At 37.9% G+C, this 14,466-nt stretch overlaps 1 protein-coding gene and 1 pseudogene across 1 annotated transcript; one reads left to right on the plus strand and one right to left on the minus strand.

Moving 5' to 3' along the window:
• Positions 1 to 2,367: 2,367 nt before the first annotated feature.
• LOC125861689 (sphinganine C4-monooxygenase 1-like) lies at positions 2,368 to 13,723 on the minus strand. The gene is made up of 2 exons (XM_049541540.1): positions 13,009 to 13,723; positions 2,368 to 2,689 (listed from the first exon to the last, which is right to left on the minus strand). The coding sequence occupies exons 1-2, from the start codon at positions 13,488 to 13,490 to the stop codon at positions 2,608 to 2,610; spliced, it is 564 nt and encodes a 187-aa protein (XP_049397497.1). The 5' UTR covers positions 13,491 to 13,723; the 3' UTR covers positions 2,368 to 2,607.
• On the plus strand, positions 4,780 to 12,468 carry LOC125861682 (uncharacterized; annotated as a pseudogene).
• Positions 13,724 to 14,466: the final 743 nt, after the last annotated feature.

Below are 14,466 nucleotides of genomic sequence, written 5' to 3' on the forward strand. Positions count from 1 at the left end.
AGATGGGCTGATGGGTCTGGCAATTCAAAATGAAAGGCCCAAAAATTGATTTTACAAATGAGTTTGAAGGGAGGCAAAAAGGGAATTAAAATTAAATAAATGGTTAGACTCGATTTGAGAATTGGCCTAATTGATTGCAATTATAGCTATTGAATTAAGGATTTAGCCAAATTGAGTTTACTTGGTGATTTGGCTAAAAGCTAATTAAGACGAATTAATATAAATTGATTAATGAGCTTCTTAATCTTAACAAAATAAAATAATTAACTTAATTATAAACTAATTAGCTCAAAATTATAACTATAACTTTAAAGTAAATTAATAAAATATTTAACTAACATGTAAAATCTTTTGTGATGATTTTCAAATATTTATAAAATAAAGTGATTGCAAAAAATATACATATTTATTATTAAAAAATGATAAAATTACTTTAAAAATAACTTGAAAGTATTTTGAATTTCATAAAACTGATTAATTCAAAATTATAACCATCCCTAATATTTACAATATAATATTCCCCCCCCATTTTTTTTAAGACGATTTTTGAATAATAAAATATACTAATTGTATACATAATTATGTAAAACATATATATCATCTAAAAATTATGAGAAGTGACAAAACTATTTAAAAATCTCGCAAACTATATTATTATTATTACTATTATTATTATTATTATCATTTATTTTTTCAAAATTTTATAAAACTAATTATTTTAAATCGTTTAAAATTGAAGAAACTCGAAATGATTAATTTTTATTGTGGAGGTCCAAAATTGGGTATCAACAATCCTTAGCATCGCGTCAGTGTTCTTCAATTTGTGTCTTCGATCGTTTCTTATGGTCAACTATCTAAACCTTCCTAAATCATTGAGAGATCCTACATTCTAAGCATAGCTCTTAAATCTTCATTTCAAATCAAAGTAAAGATTTACAGTAAAGTTCGAGAAAATATTTTTGAGTTATCTTGAGAAGTCTTTTACAATCTTCAAAAACTTGTTTTAAAACTTGAGTTAATGAGTAAGAGAATGAGGAGAGTTGAGTTTCATGTTTCAAAATGAGTATAAGGGAACTAAGTATTCTCAAGTATGTAACACTTTTACATTTAAAACAAGAAGAAACCTTGATTTCTAAATGAGTTCATGAGGAGTTTTTGAGTATTTTCTCGAACCTTTTGAGCAATTATCTCAAATTTAGGAGGAGTTATGTTTTTAAAAAACTTTATTCTGCATGATTTTGATGAATCAGAAATAGCCTAAATTTTATGAACTGTTTTCTCTGTTATCTTTACCTGGTGGCCTCGTTTTACATTTGGGTTTTTCTCTTGGTTTTCTTGCAGAAAAGGACATACCCAAGGCATTTAATAGATTAGTTGTTCTTCCAGGTACTACTTTTTTTTTTCTTTCCTTTTTTTGAGTACACCGAATAGATAGATTCATCTTTTTTGTCTTTTCGATATGAAAGGATAGAATCAATTTCAACTGATATGAAAGAGAAGAAACTTACTGTGACCGGAGATGTGGATGCTGATGAAGTTCAATTAGTTGTGGAGAAACTGAGAAAGCGTGGCATGCTCTAACAAAATGCTGAGCTCTGGTGAACTCAACCATGATGGATTTCCAAATAATGACAATGTTGTAGTCCCAACTTGTCAACACAAATGTGCTTTAGACATTTTGCTTACTGTGATACCATTTCATGACACACACACAAACATTAACTGTAGTAAAGTTTTGATGGATCATTAAATCTGAGTTCAACCCATTGTAATCCGTTCAAATTCAACTCAAAAAATGTCCATTGAGTTATTCTTTAACACGGTATCCAGAGTTTGTAGCTGGAGCTATTTCGAATATCACATGTAATTTCTATATGAGTTATTTCGTTAAATAAAGATTCTGTAAAATGTCCAACGGCTGTTGCATTCATTGTAAACTAAATACATCTCACAATGTAACTATTGAACAAGTTATTCATTTAAGTCCTTGAGGTTTGATGTTAGTCATTAGATTTTACGGATCCTGAAGTGAATGGTTTCACCCTTTTCTATTTACTTATGAGTTCACCAAAATGTTGTGATGCCACTCTGCTACATGTTAGAGAAATGAGAATGTAGCACCCGAGAGTATGGCCTAGCGGTCAATCAATGAAGCAGGTGAAAACAAGAAAAGCGAAAAATACTAAGAGATTTCTTCCCATCTATCTATGTGCCTCTAAACAAAGATACCTGATACCCAGTAAAATGGTCGAGATGAGCTCGACACCATCAATAACAGCCCACAAAAAAGAACAATGAGAAAGTCACAGTACATGTCCATAGGCTTGGAACTAAAGAATTCAAGGCACACAATGTAGTTCAGTAATCTTTTATCTGTGCCTGCAGTTGAATATACCAGATATCAGATCTGAGACAATGTTTAAAAAGGAAACTATTATTTGACCCTATTCCTTTCTCAAACCTCGAAACCAACACCAGTTATACAACAATATATGCAGAACCCTTTAACTATATACTCTATACAAATTAAATGAGTAACTAAGCATTCGAATAAGGCAAAAATTGCAGTGGTACATACTCTATGACAAACATGTACTAACAGTATTGTCAATGTTCCTTGCAATCTTTAATAGGCTTAGCTTCAAAACCTCCTTCAGGTCTCCTCTCAAGTTCATATGGCATGTAAGTATCAGCGCATAAGTTGCTTTGTACAACTGTTAGATAGAATTAGTTAATTACGGTCTTATTAGTCATTAGTTACTGTTGAGTTTTACTATTAGTTTACTGCTGCTCTTGTATTTTGACTAGGTCTCTAATAGTGTTTAGGCTTAGGATTATCTCCCCATTTTGTGGAGTTAACTTAGGAAATAGTTAGACCATCGTGTATATTTATTTCCATTTCAGCAATAAGGAAAAAAGGTTTTTCTGCAGCTTATCTTTTTTCTTTATGGTATCAAGAGCCACAATAAACTCTAACGAGTAAGATCCTATATTTTTTTCTCTCCCACCCTCCACAAATGGGCGACACTTCTCAAGTTGTCACCGCAGATACAAACATCGGAGTGATAATCGTTCAATTTAATCCGGCTTCCCAATTTCCTATCAAATTACTTAGGAGCCAAAACTTTTCAACGTGGAAGGCGCAATTCTCGATGCTTATGCATGGTCATGATCTATATGGCCATCTTGATGGGTCTGCTCTGTCACGCCCCGAGCCTACACCCTGGGCGGGACCGGCACTCGAAGACCATTGTTGGCCCCAAGCAAACCCTTGGCCTGACTTTCTTAACTCAACGGAAACCTAACTCAATAGAATAACTTCATGCAATGAAAGGTCATAAAACAACCCAACTGATAAAATCAGGCCAAAAGGCAACTCGAGTCTCAAAATAGAATATTTATATATATACATAGATGAGAGACTCAATACTAACTGACTGACTATCTATGAAGCCTCTATAATACTGGGATGGATGTTGGGACAGACCCCACAACATCCTAATAAAGTAAAACTAAGAGAACAAAATAACCGAGTCCTCCGGAATGCAAGGAGGCTCACCACTGACTCTGGAGTGCTCAACTGGATCAACGGCGTGCTGGATGCTGATCCTGGGTACCTGCGTCTGCATCATAATAAGATGCAGGCCAACTGGCATCAGTACATGGAATGTACGAGTATGCGAGCTGGACCGCTAAACAACAACTTAAGCTTGAAAGGGATACAAAAGAGAACTTACCTTGGCTCTGTTCAACTCATGAATAACTGAACTCAATATAAAGCAATAAGACACATGCAATATATATAAAGCTTTGTAAGACTATTTAAAACATGACGTCAAAATCATATTTATGATATCATAAAATACCATGCTTCCTCTCAAAGTCTACTTGTGCAATGCATGAACGAAGTCTCATACCCTCATCCATACTAAGCAGAACTCCTCGAGGAACCATGCACTTTCTACTGCTGTGGGAGTTTCTCTAACCGGCAACCACCACTATGAAACTAAGTGGTGATGCAACATTTTACCTCACGTTGCCCAAGGACCATCCTATACCTTGCCGTGATATAGGAAGCTAACTTTACCAAGTGGATCCACTAGCTTAACTTTACGTGCTCATCTAAAAAGTATGACCCGTTAAATCCCATGTTGGCTACATGGTTCTTATGGAGAGTTGAGTTAATATGAACTCGTGTCCCCAATTCGGTGCTCAAGACTACTCCCAAAAATACTTTAGCTCTTAAGTGTTTTAAACACATATTTCTTTAGTTGAGATAATTACTCAAAACTTAGCCCAAAGGCTCTTTTGGAAAACATGTTTCCCCTCTTACTCGAATGTAAAAACGTTTATAAACTTCTTTGGGAATACTTAGTTCCCTAATAGCTTTTGAGAAATGAACTCAACTCTTGACTCTTGACTTAACTGGAAACTCTTGACTTAACTGAAACTCGATACTCTTTACTTGACTTTGAAACTTGAGACTCTTTACTTAGCTTAAAACTCTATACTCTTTGCTTGACTTGAAACTTGAACCTTAAAATGAAATTAAAACGTTCAATAAAGACTCTTGAAAACTTTGAAGACTTGCTTTGACTTACTTCTTAACTTCTAAGCTTGGCTCTAACTTCACTTGACTTCTAACTTCACTTGACTTTGATCCTAACTCGCCTTGAATTGGATTATGGATTCAAGGTATATGATCACATGTTTATGAATGAGTTCTTGACGTTTAGACGTACTTTGGAGTGTTGGAAACAACTATGAAACATAGGTACAATGCCAAGGAACATGCATAAGAAAGTAGGGAATGAAAGGGAAAGGTTGGTGTCCTTGGCGCTCTGAGAGGCGCGGGGCGCCAGCCCTACAACTTCAGAAGGGGCCTGCTGGCGCTCTGCTAGGTGCGCTGCCCCAAGGGCTGGGCTTCAGAGCCCCTGTTGGGGCGCGCTGACTGGCGCGACGCCCCAGCCCTTTTCCCCAAAAACTCGACTTTTCTCCTTCCTTTTTCCAACTCTAAACCTCCTTAACTTCAATGGATCCAGCCCCAAACACTTAGAATCATAAACCCCTCAACATACAATAGATTTCAACTCACAAACACAACCAAAAACATGTCCCAAGTCAACAAGAAACTTCAACAACAAAACCACAACTTCAACAACCACAACCACAAACTTCAACAAACACAACCAATCTTTTTTTTTCGAAAATAAAACGAGTTTGGCGTGTGGGGGAAAGAACCAACCCAACACTATGAACTCACATACCTTAATAGGGATCACCCCCGACGAAATCCATGACGATCTCCACGAACCTTGCTTCTTCTTCTCCTTCTCCTCTTCTCTCTCAAAGCCCTAACCCTCACTTTCACTCTTTTAAAAAAATCAAAACTGATATAAAAATCATCTTGGACCCTTTAAATAACCAAAAGAATTGGTTAGGGAAAAGACCAAAATACCCTTAAAATTTTCGGATGAACTGCCCTGTGCCAACAGCCCAACTTCCAAAGGGCATAACTCACTCATACGAACTCGGAATCGTGCAAACTCAGCGGCATTGGAAAGATCATTCCACGAGCTTCGCAAACATAACTGGAACTACACCTAAATCATCCTGATATAGGAGTTATGACTGCTCAAAGTTTGCCAAAAACTCATTTTTTTCCCGTACTTGACCAAATTTTTTTCCAGATTTTTGAATCCCTTCCAAAATGACTATTTCCAAATTTTTTTAAGCCTCTTCATAGTTATTGCAAATTGCCGGATGTTACATGCTCCCTCCCCTTCTCGCACGATCACTACTGGCACAGTCCCTAGTGCCAATCCTGTGTTTTCTCTTTGGTTTCGCCAAGACCAACTTATTCAAAACGCCCTTATGGCATCTGTTGATCCCACAATTGCTACCATTGTTGCAACTACTAATATGGCAAAAACTACCTGGGATGCATTGCACACAGCCTATGCGAATAAGTCCCAAACTCGCATTTTTAGTTTGTGTGATCGCCTTACGCGCCTGACGAAAGACTTCCAACCAGTCACCGAATATTTGCAACATATTCGCTCTATTTCTGACGAACTATCTACAGCTGGTGCCCCAATTACCTGTTAGACAATTGGCATTTTTTCCAGCTTATTATTTTTACTGTTTTTTACTTATTCCAGTTTAGTGCTTCCTATTTTCTAGCTAGACTTAGTCAACTTTAGTTGTTCAACTTTCTGAAGTCAGTGGCCCCTTTAATGGCTGTTAGTGGCCCCTTTTATGGTTGTTAATGGCTACCAGATAGGAAATGGTTAGGTTTTTCCTTGTATAAATTCAGATCTTATGCAAATTAATATATAGCTGGAATTTCATAAGTTCACTCAATTTTTATTCTTCAAATCAGTTTCTTGAGTATTTTTGTTCTAACAGTGGCATCAGAGCCTCTAGTTGATCTTACAGGACCAAAGAGTTTTAACCTACAACACAAATGGCATCCAACAACCTACCTTTAAATCCACCATTCACTTTCACCAGTGAAAATTACCAAATCTGGTCTGTGAAGATGCAAGCTTTCTGGAAGCCTATGAACTTTGGGAAACTGTGACGGAAGATAAACCACTTGCTGCTCTACCAGAAAATCCTACCTTGGCTCAAATCAAATCCAACAACGAAGAGAAGACAAAGAAATCTAAAGCCAAGTTGCTTATGTAGAATGCTGTGGCAGATTCTGTGTTTTACAGAATCATGGCTTGCAAAACAGCAAAAGAGGCTTGGGATAGGTTGAAAGAAGAATATCAAGGCAGCGATAGAACACGTCAAATGCAAGTGTTGAACCTGAAAAGAGAGTTCGAGTGCTTGAATATGCAGGACGATGAAACAATCAGTAAGTATGCTGATCGAATCTCCTTAATTGGTAATAACATTAGACTTCTTGGTGAAGAATTTACAGACAAACGAATTGTGGAGAAAGTTCTTGTGACTCTTCCTGAGAGGTTTGAATCTAAGATTTCCTCTCTTGAAAAATCCAAGGACCTGGGTAAACTTTCATTAGGTGAACTAATGGGTGCTCTTTAAGCACAAGAGCAAATGAGGACTATGAGACGCGACAAGTTCACTGAAGGAGCTGTCTCTGTACAAAAACAAATATTTGGTAAAGGAAAGCAACAGGTCAACCAAAATAATAAGGTCAAGCATGATGGAGGAAACAATAGTGGAGATGTGAAGAAGAAGTTCCCTCTGTGCAAATATTGTAAAAGAACTACACATCTGGAGAAGTATTGTTGGTGGAGAGTCGATGCTATATGCGGCAACTGTAAGCAGACGGGGCACATATCCAAGGTCTGCAAATCAAGAGCAAATGCCTCTGGTTCTTTGCAAGCACAAGTAGCAGAAGCTGCGGATGCACATGAGGATCAACTCTTTGCAGTTTCATATTTTTCAATCAATGAATCCTTTGATTCATGGATTCTTGACAGTGGTTGCACACATCACTTGTGCAATGATGCTGAAATGTTTAAATTCCTCAATGATACTTACAAATCTAAAGTAAAAGTGGGAAACGGTGAGGCAGTAGAAGTCAAAGGTAGAGGTACAATGTCTATCTCAATAATATCAGGTATCAAAACTATTCCTGATATTTTGTACACACCTAATATGAGTCAAAATTTGTTGAGTGTTGGACAAATGCTTGAAAATAATTATTCTCTGCATTTTAAGAATCATGAATGTGTTGTTTCTGACCCTTCTAGAGTAGAATTATTTTATGTCAAGATGAGCAACATAATGTTTTCAGTTGATTGGGAGAAAATAACTGAGCAGGCTTACACTATTACTTCACAAACATGTACAAACTTATGGCACAAAAGGTTTGGTCACTTCAATCTGAGAAGCATCGCAGAGATGAAAAAGAAGGAGCTAGTGGAAAATATGCCTGAATTTCTTTCTAATGCTCAAGTTTGTGAAACTTGCCAACAGGGAAAGCAAACAAAATTGCCATTTCAAGCAAATCAAGTATGGAGAGCTAACCAGAAACTTCAGCTCATTCATACGGATGTTTGCGGCCCAATAAAAACAGATTCATTGAGTGGTAACAAATACTTTCTCCTCTTTATTGATGACTACACCAGAATGTGTTGGGTTTATTTCATTAGACTGAAGAGTGAAGTCTTTGATGTTTTTAAACAATTTAAAGCTTTAGTAGAAAATCAATGTAATCTTAGTATTAAGGCTTTAAGGTCTGACAATGGAGGAGAACATACTTCTTTTTAGTTTGTGGAGTTTTGTAATAGCACAGGTATTGAATGTCAATTGACATTACCATACACTCCTCAACAAAATGGCGTGTCTGAAAGGAAGAACAGGACAATAATGGAGATGGCCAGATGTCTTTTGCTCGAAAGAAAGATCCCAAATCAGTTTTTGGCGGAGGCAATCAATACCTCTGTATATTTGCTGAACAGATTGCCTACTAAGGCCTTGCAGGACATGACTCCATATGAAGCTTGATGTGGGAACAAACCATCAGTACACCATCTCAGAATCTTTGGGTGTAAATGTTATTATCGAGTTCAAAAAACAAAGAGGACTAAGATGGACAACAAGGCTCATAAAGGCATATTTATGGGCTATAGTTCATCCAAAGGTTACAAGATTTTCTGTTTGAGATCAGAAAAACTAATTCTCAGCCGAGAAGTGAAGTTTGATGAAGCAGCTGGTTGGGATTGGAAAAATTAGAAGACCTCTTATTCTGATTTATTTTCAAAAGAGCAGCCTCAACTTTCAGAAGATGAACTAGTGGATGATGTACCAGTGAGGGGAACTCGATCCTTAAAAGATGTCTATCAGCGATGTAACTTGGTTACCTCTGAACCAACAAGCTATGTTGAAGCACAAGACTCTCAGGCATGGAGGAGAGCTATGCAAGATGAACTAGACGTGATCAAGAAGAACGAAACCTGGCAACTTGTTGATAGACCTAGAAATTGCAAGGTGATTGGTGTAAAATGGATTTTCAAGACAAAACTCAATCCTGATGGAACAATTTGCAAACATAAGGCTAGATTGGTGGTGAAGGGATACGCACAACAATATGGTGTGGATTACTAGGAAACATTTGCTCCTGTAGCAAGGTATGACACAATCAAGCTTATTCTTGCATTTGCATCTCATAGCTCCTGGCAGATTCATCAACTTGATGTCAAATCGGCTTTTTTTGAATGGTTTGCTTGCTGAAGAGATCTATGTAGAGCAACCTGATGGTTTCTCAATTCCTAGAAAAGAGGATCAAGTTTATCTCTTAACGAAGGCCTTGTATGGCCTAAAACAATCCCCAAGGGCATGGTATGAGAGGATGGACAATCATCTCATCCAACTTGGCTTTAGTAGAAGTCAAAGTGAAGCTACTCTGTATGTGAAAGTCACTGCAGGTGAGTCCTTAATTGTCTCAATTTATGTGGATGACATGCTTATGACAGGAAGCAAAATTGAACTAATCCAAAGGTTCAAGGATGAGATGGAGAAAATCTTTGAAATGACTGATCTTGGAGTCATGAAGTACTTTCTTGGCATGGAAGTGTTGCAGTCCAGTGATGGAATTTTCATATGCCAGCAGAAATACATTTCGGATATTCTAAACAGGTTCAAAATGCAAGACTGCAAACCTGTGAGTACTCCAATCTCTACTGGTGTGAAGCTTGGCAAGGATGAGGATTCCAAAAAAGTGGATGATAGTATGTATAGAAGCTTAATTGGCAATCTTCTATATCTAACCGCAAGCAGACCTGACATTCTATTTGTTGTAAGTTTGCTCTCTAGGTTCATGCATTCGCCTAGAGACACACACTTCACAACGGCTAAAAGAGTGTTAAGGTATATTAAAGGAACCAGCAAGTTTGGAACTTTTTTCCCAACATCTGCTGAAGTAACCATGAACCTGATCGGGTACTCTGATAGTGATTGGGGTGGCGGAGTTGATGATTCCAGAATCACCTCTAGATATCTTTTTTGTTTGGGGACAAGTTGGTTTAGTTGGAGCTCTAGGAAACAAGAAACTACAACTCAACCAACAGTAGAAGCTGAGTACATAGCTGCTGCATCTACTGTGAATCAAGCTAATCTGGCTAAGGAACATGTTGAAGGACTTGGGCTATGAACAAACAAAAGCTACCAAGATCATGTGTGACAACAGTTCAGCAGTTTCCATCTAATGAAGTGTTGCTTGTTCATTGTTCATCTGAGAACCAGCTAGCTGACATTTTCACCAAGTCATTGCCAAAGGAAAGGTTTGAAGATCTGAGGCAACGAGTTGGTGTTTGCCACAAAAATGCCAAGGAGGAGTGTTAGACAATTGGCATTTTTTCCAGCTTATTATTTTTACTGTTTTTTTACTCTTTTTTACTTATTTTAGTTTAGTGCTTCCTATTTTTTAGCTAGACTTAGTCAACTTTAGTTGCTCAACTTTCTGAAGTTAGTGGCCCCTTTAATGGCTGTTAGTGGCCCCTTTTATGGTTGTTAGTGGCTACTAGATAGGAAATGGTTAGGTTTTTCCTTGTATAAATTCAGATCTTATGCAAATTAATATATAGCTGGAATTTCATAAGTTCACTCAATTTTTATTCTTCAAATCAGTTTCTTGAGTATTTTTGTTCTAACATTACCAACTCAGAACTTATTGTTAAGATCCTGAGTGGTTTGGGTCTAGAGTTCCGTGAGATCTCTGCTGCGATTCGTGCTCGTGACTCCACTATTTCTTATGAAGAACTCTACGAAAAGCTATTGGATCATGAGCTTTTCCTTCGCCAACCAAGACATCTCTCCTATGATTTCTCTTGTGCCTTGTATAGATTTACCGCCTCCTATTATTCTGACCAATGCAGATACCATCCGGCACATGCATGATACTGTCTCATCCGGCTACGCTCCAACAGTCTGCGATACCAGGTACTTTTCCAACTTTTTCTCCTCCACTTTCTTCTCTTCCTGATGCCCAATCTTATCCTCTGTCGTCCTCAATTCCATCAACTCAACTACCCTCAACATCCCATCCACCATCGCAAAACCTCTTATTCGGTTCGTGTACTCTCGTCGCTCCACTCCAGCGGCAACAACGAACATCTCTGCCCCAACCTTGTTCGAACCACACCCTTCCCCTTTGCCTCCAAATCGAGTTGTTACCCGCTCACAACACAATATCCATAAACCAAAACCAATTTTTGATTACATGGCTCACCTCCCACCTATATTCACTCCCAGCACCTTCAACCAAGCAAGCAAACACATAGAGTGGTAGAATGCTATGCAAGCTGAATTTGATGCACTGCGTAAAAACCACACATGGGAATTAGTACCTCCTGATCTATCTAAAAATGTCATTTCTTGTAAATGGTTGTACAAAATAATGCGAAAGGTTGATGGTTCTATTGATCGTTATAAAGCCAGATTGGTTACAAAGGGATTTACCCAACGTCCCGGTGTTGATTTTCATGACACGTTTAGCCCAGTAGTCAAACCAACTACTATTCGTGTGGTCCTCTCTATTACAACCAAATTTGATTGGCCTCTGCGTCAACTTGACGTTAATAATGCATTTCTTCAAGGACGTTTGTATGAAGAGGTTTATATGGAACAACCTCGGGGATTTGAAGACAAGACTTGTCCAACCCATATTTGTCGTCTTCATAAAGCTATTTATAGACTCAAACAAGCTCCTCGAGCATGCTACACTGAACTCAAGAATCATTTGCTCCTATTAGGCTTCATAAAATCTGAGTCAGACAACTCCCTCTTTGTTCGTCATCATTCTCATGCCATAGCGTACCTACTGGTATATGTGGATGACATTATTATTACTGGCAACAATACTTCAGTTGTTAATCAAGTTATTTCTTCCCTTGCAGCTAGAGTTAAAGATCTTGAAGCTCTCACCTACTTTTTAGGTATTGAAGTCATTAGAAGTGTGGATGGTATTATTATGACTCAAAGTACCTATAAACGTGATATATTGCGTGAGGAGAACATGGCTGATTGCAAACTTGCTAAAACTCCAATGAGTACTACTGAAGTACTCAAGGTCAATGATGGTGGATTATTAGTTGATGCAACTAGATACATGAGGGTGATAGGGAAGCTCCAATATTTGTCTTTCACTCATCCAGACATTTGTTTTGCAGTAAATAAACTGTCACAATTTATGCAAACTCCTCCAAGATCCACTGGAAAATTGTCAAACGGGTACTAAGGTATCTTCAAGGGACTGCTCATCTTGGCTTACGGTTAATGCGCCATAATGATTTCTCTTTACATATGTACTCTGATGCGGATTGGGTTGGAGATGTCAATGATCGAGCTTCTACTATTGGACAAAATCCTGTGAGTTGGTCCTCCAAAAAGCAAAGAACGATTGCTCGTTCTTCCACTGAAGCTGAATATCGGGCAGTTACAAGTGCTCTTACGGAAACAAATTGGGTCACAAATCTTCTTGCAGAACTGTGACTTAAATTTCAAAAAGTACCAACTATCTACTATGACAATGTTGGTGTGACGTATTTATGTGCAAATCCTATTTTTCACAGTCGCATGAAACACATTGCGGTGGATTTCCATTTTGTGCGCAATCAGGTTCAGCTTAAGCAAGTTCAAGTTGTCCATATACAATCCTTAGACCAACTTGCAGATACTCTAACGAAGTCCCTTTCCAAATCAGCCTTCGACAGACACACGTTCAAGCTAGGTGTTGTTGCACACTACCTACCTTGAGGGGGGCGTATCAGCGCATAAGTTGCTTTGTACAACTGTTAGATAGAATTAGTTAATTACGGTCTTATTAGTCATTAGTTATTGTTGAGTTTTACTATTAGTTTACTGTTGTTCTTCTATTTTGACTAGGTCTCTAACAGTGTTTAGGCTTAGGATTATCTCCCCATTTTGTGGAGTTAGCTTAGGAAATAGTTAGACCATCGTGTATATTTATTTCCATTTCAGCAATAAGGAAAAAAAGTTCTTCTGCAGCTTATCTTGTTTCTTTAGTAAGTACCAAGTATCCTGTCCCACGTCACAAAGAAAGGCTGTGAATAGTTATACTTGGTCCCATAAAGTTGGTGATGGATATCATGGTAAGCGGAGTTGTTTTTAAAGAAGATATGAAAGAGATTTCCGGGCAACCATAGTCCGCAATGATCATCAACCGTCTTGATCGTAACAAATGAGAAAAAGAAGATGGAGGTACGTGGTGACATGCCAGAGACGAGGAAAGCTAGAGCCCCGCCGATTGTGTCAAGAATCAGACCCTCTAAAGGGTGGTTGTACAAAGCTCCAAATGCATACGGAACAATTAACTGGTGATGTTGAGCATGGATATGTTTGTACAAGAACTTGTTTTGGTGCATGTACTGATGCATAAAATATTGCCAAGTATCTAACATCAACATGGCAACAAATAACTGTCTGCCAATAACAAAGATTGAAGCGTGTCGATCCCCACCAGATTCACCATCATCTCCTATGACCTGCTCCATATTAGTAGATAATCAGACAACAAGAATTAGTAAAAATACAAACATAAAAATTGACATGATGTGGAACAAGAATATGAGAATCAGGTTCATGATTGGAACAAGATACTAAAAGTACGCAAAACAAGTATGGGAAGTACAACTCCTCATGGTATGTACTTAAGTTACTTATCAGAATTCAGAACGTACGAAAGGTGTACAACTTTTAACTCATTGATCAAAGATTAGTTGTATTCGGTATGAGCTAGCCCTCTTCTAATTAAACTTATCTATTTTCCTCTTTGGATCAGAAAAGCTTACATTTCTGCTATCATAAATGATAAGGCAAGTGCTAATTTGTGGGTCCCAAAATCACAAGCCAACTTACCAAAGTGAAAGGGAACCAAAGCAGTGCATTAGTTGAGTCAAGACTCAAGAGACCCAACTAATGACCACCCATAAAGAGAAGTGCCAACAAATAAAATAAGTTTAAAGTAGTAGAGTTTATACCTATCTTTCTCTGACCTCTGTCTGAAATTAACGCTAACATTTGGGTAGGCAACGGCTAGCTAGCCAGCCCACCACCGCCGAAGAATGAGCCTAACGGAGGAGTACTCCTCCCATTTCCCCGCCCTTCCACCAGCCCCGCCAGATCAGAGTAAGACGAAAACCCAATCCAAAGACAAGCACCCCCAAACTCAAATTACCAACTCTCAAAACCCAAATCAGAATGTTGAGGAGAATCAGCCAGCCCAAAAGAACAATGGACCCGAAACATTCAAACAAAATTATACAGCAGCTATACGAAACCAAAACCACAAGAAATTGAGGATCAAACTTCCTCATAGGGCTCATGAAATAGTTCAAGGTAAACCAGTGGTCATCTTCACAAAGGAAGAAGACGACATCCTCACAGATACCTGTAGATGGACCATAATTGGAAAATTCTCAAGGACACGACTTGTAATTGACGTCATAAGAGCAGAATTCAACAATATAA

Source organism: Solanum stenotomum, chromosome 4 (assembly GCF_019186545.1).
Source record: "Solanum stenotomum isolate F172 chromosome 4, ASM1918654v1, whole genome shotgun sequence".
Taxonomy (NCBI): domain Eukaryota; kingdom Viridiplantae; phylum Streptophyta; class Magnoliopsida; order Solanales; family Solanaceae; genus Solanum; species Solanum stenotomum.

Bases quoted from the DNA above. Each gene is read 5' to 3' on its own strand.
- LOC125861689 (XM_049541540.1), bottom strand. From the start codon at position 13,490: ATGGAGCAGGTCATAGGAGATGATGGTGAATCTGGTGGGGATCGACAC. The intron at 2,690-13,008 runs TACTTACTAAAG...CTTATGCGCTGA, and splicing joins ACGTGGGACAGGATACTTGG to TACTTACATGCCATATGAAC.